This window comes from Lucilia sericata, unplaced genomic scaffold, assembly GCF_015586225.1.
Source record: "Lucilia sericata isolate MDLA Ls3-8-SP2 unplaced genomic scaffold, ASM1558622v1 Contig003957F_arrow, whole genome shotgun sequence".
NCBI classification, from domain to species: Eukaryota; Metazoa; Arthropoda; class Insecta; order Diptera; family Calliphoridae; genus Lucilia; species Lucilia sericata.
Window position 1 is genome coordinate 6,803 of NW_023997098.1, and position 7,830 is coordinate 14,632.

At 30.3% G+C, this 7,830-nt stretch overlaps 1 protein-coding gene across 1 annotated transcript; it reads right to left on the reverse strand.

The window, feature by feature from the left end:
- Positions 1-336: 336 nt before the first annotated feature.
- LOC119615062 (putative uncharacterized protein DDB_G0287457) lies at positions 337-1,926 on the reverse strand. The gene is made up of 2 exons (XM_037971141.1): positions 1,818-1,926; positions 337-1,572 (listed from the first exon to the last, which is right to left on the reverse strand). Exon 2 carries the CDS (start codon positions 1,423-1,425, stop codon positions 724-726), a length of 702 nt encoding a protein of 233 aa, XP_037827069.1. The 5' UTR covers positions 1,426-1,572; positions 1,818-1,926; the 3' UTR covers positions 337-723.
- Between the last annotated feature and the right edge of the window lie 5,904 nt (positions 1,927-7,830).

Consider the following 7,830-nt stretch of genomic DNA (forward strand, 5'->3'; position numbering starts at 1 on the left):
ATAAAAATTCTACTATTTACTTATACTTACACAATATTAAACGTTAGTTTGTGAAAAAAAAAATAACAACAAAAATCAATTTTAATATAAATAAATTATTTATTTGTTTATAACATAAAATATGGCTTAAAAATAAATTCTAATTACAGTCTATTAATAATAAAATACATTTATACTTACTGGCTAATACTAATTGAAAAAATTTATAAAAAAAAACTAAAATATGAAATTATAAATAGCAAAAAAAATGAGTATTTCAATGAAAATTTTAATTATTTATATTTCAGAAAATTTATATGTATTAACAATACTATGAAATATTTACAAAATTTTGAATTAATTTAAAAGTTTTTTTTTGAGTATTTATTACGTGTCATATGTGTGGATGAGTGTAAGCTAAATGAAATGCTAATCAGTATTTAAATGTGGATTTTAACTATGATTCTATGAGTAATTATTTAAAATCAAAAATTAACAAAAAAATGTTAAAAAAATATATAAAATTAAAATTTATAAATAAAAATTCAAACAATGTTTCACCAATAAATGAGTCATAAGGGCGAGTTATAAATAAAATAAATCACACTTTATACAAAACGTAATAAAAAATTAAAAAAAAAAAATATATTCGAATTGACAAACTTACTAAATAAATGTTTATAATGACTGACTGACTGACTACTGCTTAACTAAATAATAAAATCATTATTATCGTCACCCAACTTATTTGGCTGGTGTATTAGACCATTCCTCCTCGGAGGGTGGCTGATAGTCTAAGGATAATTTTTCAAATTTTGGCATGACATTTGATTGATGTTGCACACCATAGATATCAATGAATTCTGCATCGGGATTAAGTGGTAAATTGGCTGCATCATTGACGGCAATGTCATTGGATAAATCAATTGGTACAACATCGTAGACATCAATATCGTTGCTCAAATCATTTTGCTCATTAGTTGGCTCATTAAAGCTGCCCCATTCGTCATTGAATGTGGGTGGCATTTCAGGAGCGTTGGCATCTTCATCATCTGAAGATGATTCGTCTTCGCGTTCTTTGTTGCGTATGGCAGCGGAATAATTTGAATATTTCATTTTCTTCAAATTGACAATTTCAATATCGGCTTTGGCTTCATCTGCATCTGAATCTTCATCGTCATCGCCATTATTATCATTATTCTCTTGCTCCTTGTCAGAGTCATCATCTTCAACATCAGTGTTGTTGTTGTTGTTGCTACTTGATGATTCATTTAAATTGTCATTTACTTCCTCTTCTATATCCTCATTATTTTCAATTGTATGTTCAACTTCTGGATTTTCCTCATTGTCAATATTGTCGTTATTGTTGTCGTTGTCCTCAGACATATTGGTTTCAAATTCGTTATTTCCGTTTCCGTTGGCTTCATACAACTCTTCCTTAGTCATGGCTGCAGCTGAGTATTCCTCCAACTCCTTCTGTTCTTGTTGTTGTTCAAGACTTTTGTCTGTAACAAATGCAGCGTTTATGTCTTCTGTTGTTGGCAACAATGTTGTTGTAGTTTCAACAATGTTTTCCTTTTTATTTTTTGAGTGCTGTTGTTGTTTGTTTTTATTACACAAAAAATTTTTTTTTGTTATAAAATATTTTTTAGTTTGTTTGTGATTTAATGATAATGTTGTGTGTGCCCAAGTTGTTGTTAGATGAAAGGTGCATAAGAAAATAGAAAGAAAATTTAATTTAATATTAATTTATTGACAATTATTTAACTTTTTCTTTATTTTTAAAAATAAAACAATTTTACAAGAAAAAAATATACTTTTTAATTTAAATTCTTTACCTTAACGTGCGTTAGTAATATGCGTTATTAAACTTGCCGGCTTGAAATTTTAATAATTTATGTTATTTTTAAACAAGTTTCATTGTTTATTTATATTGTTAGTTAAAAGAGAGAAAAACAAAATAAAGTAAGAGAAAGAATTATATATACAAAAGCTTAAACTAGACAAAGCTTTGTAAAAGCTATTTCCTATAACTTACTCTTTAAGTAATATTTTCATGAGATTTTTTCTTAAATTTTTTTTGATTCTCTTTATTTGTCTCAATTAATCACTGCTCTTGAAAAGTACCAATCAAGAACTGATCGCTTAAATTAACCTAGACCTCTGATATCATTGTGTTCATAGCTGATATTAGCGATGGTCTCATGTCAAACCCTTACGAACAGGCATTTTTTAATCATGAGAAATTGACTTACAAAACTTAATAAACAACAACGTTTGTAATCTTGTTTTCATTATCCCAAAAACCTAACTTAGAAGTAGGTACTCAGTACCGCAATTCAGTAACTTTTTAACTACAAAATTTTGTCGTTAAATAGTATAAATTCGTAAGTTAACAATAATTGTCGTTATGTGGTATTCTGAATTTTATTTCACCGATTTTTTTCGTTAAACAAAATCATTAGTTAACGAAAAGTATCGGCAATATAACGACAAATAAAAAGTTCACGTTAATAATTTTATATTTTAAAAATATTTCAATACAAAACTTTTGACATTCTCATATTTTTCCGACGTTTGTCGTTAAAATATTCAACCGATATTTGTCGTTACTTTACGATATCGGTAGTTAAAATTAAAAAATTACAGAATTGCGGTACAGATAATGAACTAGTCTGTTGCCAACTATTTAGTTTACTATATTGACTAGAAAGGACCAAGCATGGAAAATTGAAATTTTGAAAAAGTACATAGTATAGACAAAACTATATACTACATAGACTAGATTATAGACTAGACTATGGACTATACTATAGACTATAATATAGACTATACTATAGACTAGACTAAAATATAGACTATACTATAGTCTAGTCCAGCGGTTCCCACCGTTTTTTACTTCGCGGACCCCTTGAGGAATTTATTTAATTTCACGGACCCCCATACATATTTTGATATCTTATTGTTATAAATAACACTGTGATACAAAAGTGAAGAAAAATAAAATGCAGGCGTTCTCATATACCAATTCTATTTCGTTATAGTCCATAGAGTACGAATATATTTTTAGTTTTCCCCTATCACTTCGTTAACTTACTTTTTAAGAGCAAAAGATGCGAAAAAGAGCCATTTTTGAAGTTTTAAATTTGTAGTAGTAGTTTTCATCCGATTTTCATCCGATATTTTTTTTAATGATACAAGTGTCTTTTAATCCAAAAAAAGAAATCCAAAATTTATGGTCAAATGTCTGAGTTACGGTCGTTTAAGTAAAAAAACTCACACTTTCATTCATTTCATCATGCTCTACTTTGACCATGAGGCAGTGAGTTCATCTTTTATTACTTTCCTGAAGAATCACATAAAGGAAGGTTTCTAAAACTTGTTATTTCATAAAAATCTACGAAAAACTGGATGATTTATGCCAATTTTTCTAATAGCATGTTTCTCGAATTTTTGGTTTTCTCCATACAAATTAATTTTTGTATAAAAATGTTTATAAACATTTTTTAAACTTGTTACAAAGAAAACCAGAAACATGAACGTTTTTGTATGGAAGAAATATGCTATATTTTTATAAAACTTAGCACAACTCATAACCTTTTTCATCGATTATCATAAATTGACCATCATTGGAAACCCAACTTAATGTGCCTTTTTTCAAATGTAATAAAAGCTAAAGTTACTGCTTCATGGCCAACGTAGAGCAGTATGAAAATTAAAAATTGTGAAAAAAGTGTGAGTTTTTTTACTTAAATGGCCGTAACCAAGACATTAATCATAAATTTTGGATTTATTTTTTTGGGTTGAAAGACAACACTTGTATCTTTAAAACAAAATATCCAATTTGAAAATCGGTTGCAAACTACCAAACATATATTTTTTTTAAAGTTAAAACTTCAAAAATAGCTCTTTTTCACAACTTTTGCTCTTAAAAAGGAACTAAACGAAGTGATCGGGAAAAATTAAAAATAAATTCCTACTCTATGGACTATAACGAAATGGAATTGGTATATGAGAACCCCTGCATTTTTTTGCTGTATCACTGTGTAATTGTTCGTCCGAAAATTGTCTTAGTCCTGGTCCATAAACCCTATAAAATATTCCCGTACATTGAGAACATTTAGTATTTCGGAGATGTTTTCAATTTCATGGTTTTAAATATAGAATGACTTATAACACGATGTTTAATTTTATGATCGTGAGAGCTTTCATGTTCATTTCTCGTCAAGGTAGAGAAAAGGTTTCTTTAACAAGTATTGTCAACATGTGCTTAAAGAGTCATGTTTCTAAATTTTTTTGCGATTGCATAGGAGTAAGCTGAGTATGTAAGCTAAGTTTTCGGGAAAATATGTGAAAGTTAGACTTCTTCGATGTTGTTGCGGAATGCGTTACCCACATAAAATATGACCGGAACTCTTTGCGAATGTACTGTGAATTTGGATCTTAAATTTGAATTTTAAAATACCTACGAATTATTTTACTGCGTGGTTTTGACTATTTACGCAAAACGCTATGAATTTTCTGATGTTGATTTAATAATATTGGACAACAAAATGAAGTTAAAATCTGTGTATCACGTTGGAATGGAATATTTATATTTAAAATTAACTAGATTAACACTTTTGCTTACAATTTAAAAAAATATTATAAAATGTGACCTAACTTCATATTCCGGGATACCAGTATCAGTATTTAATTCTAAGGCAAATCATTATCCGTCTGCTATAAAAACATTTATTTCGATACATATATATTTATAAAAATTACAAATCACGTAATACTTTACTTTATAAAAGTGAAACAATAAATTTGTAGGGCCTAGCTTCATCCTGATAAACGACCGAAACAATAAAATTGAAAGAGTCACCAACAAATCTGGGATTATTGAATAAAAATTGTGTATTTTAGTATTTATGAAAAAGTTTGGAGATATTTTTAATATTTTGTAACATATAGAGAATATTTTTTATTCATGATTTTTTTCGTTCGTCTTCGCGGACCCCCTAGGATTTTGCTACGGACCACTAGGGGTCCGCGGACCCCCTTTTGGGAACCGTTGGTCTAGTCTATAGTCTAGTCTATAGTCTAGTCTATAGTCTAGTCTATAGTCTAGTCTAGTCTAGTCTAGTCTAGTCTATAGTCTAGTCTATAGTCTAGTCTATAGTCTAGTCTATAGTCTAGTCTATAGTCTAGTCTATAGTCTAGTCTATAGTCTAGTTCTATAGTCCTAGTCTATAGTCTAGCTATAGTCTAGTCTATAGTCTCGTCTATAGTCTAGTCTATAGTCTAGTCTATAGTCTAGTCTATAGTCTAGTCTATAGTCTAGTCTATAGTCTAGTCTATAGTCTAGTCTATCGTCTGTCTAGTCTTAGTCTAAGTTGTCTATAGTCTAGTCTATAGTCTAGTCTATAGTCTAGGTCTATAGTCTAGTCTATAGCTCTAGTCTATAGTCTAGTTCTATAGTCTCGTCTATAGTCTAGTCTATAGTCTATGTCTATAGTCTAGGTCTATAGTATAGTCTATAGTTCTAGTTCTAATAGTCTAGTCTATAGTCTAGGCTCTAGTCTAGTCTCTGTCTAGTCTATGTTCGTCTATAGTCTAGTCTATAGTCTAGGTCTATAGTCTAGTCTATAGTCTAGTCTATAGTCTAGTCTATAGTCTAGTCTATAGTCTAGTCATTCGTCTAGTCTATAGTCTGTCTATAGTCTAGTCTATAGTTCTAGTCTATAGTCTAGTCTATAGTCTGTCTATAGTCTAGTCTATAGTCTAGTCTATAGTCTAGTTCTATAGTCTAGTCTAGTCTAGTCTATAGTCTAGTCTATAGTCTAGTCTATAGTCTAGTCTATAGTCTAGTCTATAGTCTAGTCTATAGTCTAGTCTATAGTCTAGTCTATAGTCTAGTCTATAGTCTAGTCTATAGTCTAGTCTATAGTCTAGTCTATAGTCTAGTCTATAGTCTAGTCTATAGTCTAGTCTATAGTCTAGTCTATAGTCTAGTCTATAGTCTAGTCTATAGTCTAGTCTATAGTCTAGTCTATAGTCTAGTCTATAGTCTAGTCTATAGTCTAGTCTATAGTCTAGTCTATAGTCTAGTCTATAGTCTAGTCTATAGTCTAGTCTATAGTCTAGTCTATAGTCTAGTCTATAGTCTAGTCTATAGTCTAGTCTATAGTCTAGTCTATAGTCTAGTCTATAGTCTAGTCTATAGTCTAGTCTATAGTCTAGTCTATAGTCTAGTCTATAGTCTAGTCTATAGTCTAGTCTATAGTCTAGTCTATAGTCTAGTCTATAGTCTAGTCTATAGTCTAGTCTATAGTCTAGTCTATAGTCTAGTCTATAGTCTAGTCTATAGTCTAGTCTATAGTCTAGTCTATAGTCTAGTCCTATAGTCTAGTCTATAGTCTAGTCTATAGTCTAGTCTATAGTCTAGTCTATAGTCTAGTCTAGAGTCCTAGTCTAATAGTCTAGTCTATAGTCTAGTCTATAGTCTAGTCTATAGTCTAGTCTATAGCTAGTCTATAGTCCTAGTCTATAGTCTAGTCTATAGTCTAGTCTATAGTCTAGTCTATAGTCTAGTCTATAGTCTAGTCTATAGTCTAGTCTATAGTCTAGTCCTATAGTCTAGTCTATAGTCTAGTCTATAGTCTAGTCTATAGTCTAGTCTATAGTCTAGTCTATAGTCCTAGTCTATAGTCTAGTCTATAGTCTAGTCTATAGTCTAGTCTATAGTCTAGTCTATAGTCTAGTCTATAGTTCTATAGTCTATCTATAGTCTAGTCTATAGTCCTAGTCTATAGTCTAGCTTAGTCCTAGTCTTAGTCTAGTCTATAGTCTAGTCTATAGTCTAGTCTATAGTCTAGTCTATAGTCTAGTCTATAGTCTAGTCTATAGTCTAGTCTATAGTCTAGTCTATAGTCTAGTCTATAGTCTAGTCTATAGTCTAGTCTATAGTCTAGTCTATAGTCTAGTCTATAGTCTAGTCTATAGTCTAGTCTATAGTCTAGTCTATAGTCTAGTCTATAGTCTAGTCTATAGTCTAGTCTATAGTCTAGTCTATAGTCTAGTCTATAGTCTAGTCTATAGTCTAGTCTATAGTCTAGTCTATAGTCTAGTCTATAGTCTAGTCTATAGTCTAGTCTATAGTCTAGTCTATAGTCTAGTCTATAGTCTAGTCTATAGTCTAGTCTATAGTTTAGTCTATAGTTAGTCTATAGTCTAGTCTATAGTCTAGTCTATAGTCTAGTCTATAGTCTAGTCTATAGTCTAGTCTATAGTCTAGTCTATAGTCTAGTCTATAGTCTAGTCTATAGTCTAGTCTATAGTCTAGTCTAGTCTATAGTCTAGTCTATAGTCTAGTCTATAGTCTAGTCTATAGTCTAGTCTATAGTCTAGTCTATAGTCTAGGCTATAGTCTAGTCTATAGTCTAGTCTATAGTCTAGTCTATAGTCTAGTCTATAGTCTAGTCTATAGTCTAGTCTATAGTCTAGTCTATAGTCTAGTCTATAGTCTAGTCTATAGTCTAGTCTATAGTCTAGTCTATAGTCTAGTCTATAGTCTAGTCTATAGTCTAGTCTATAGTCTAGTCTATAGTCTAGTCTATAGTCTAGTCTATAGTCTAGTCTATAGTCTAGTCTATAGTCTAGTCTATAGTCTAGTCTATAGTTAGTCTATAGTCTAGTCTATAGTCTAGTCTATAGTCTAGTCTATAGTCTAGTCTATAGTCTAGTCTATAGTCAAGTCTATGGTCTAGTCTATAGTCTAGTCTGTAGTCTAGTCTATAGTCTAGTCTATAGTCTAGTCTATAGTCTAGTCTATAGTCTAGTCTATAGTCTAGTCTGTAGTCTAGTCTA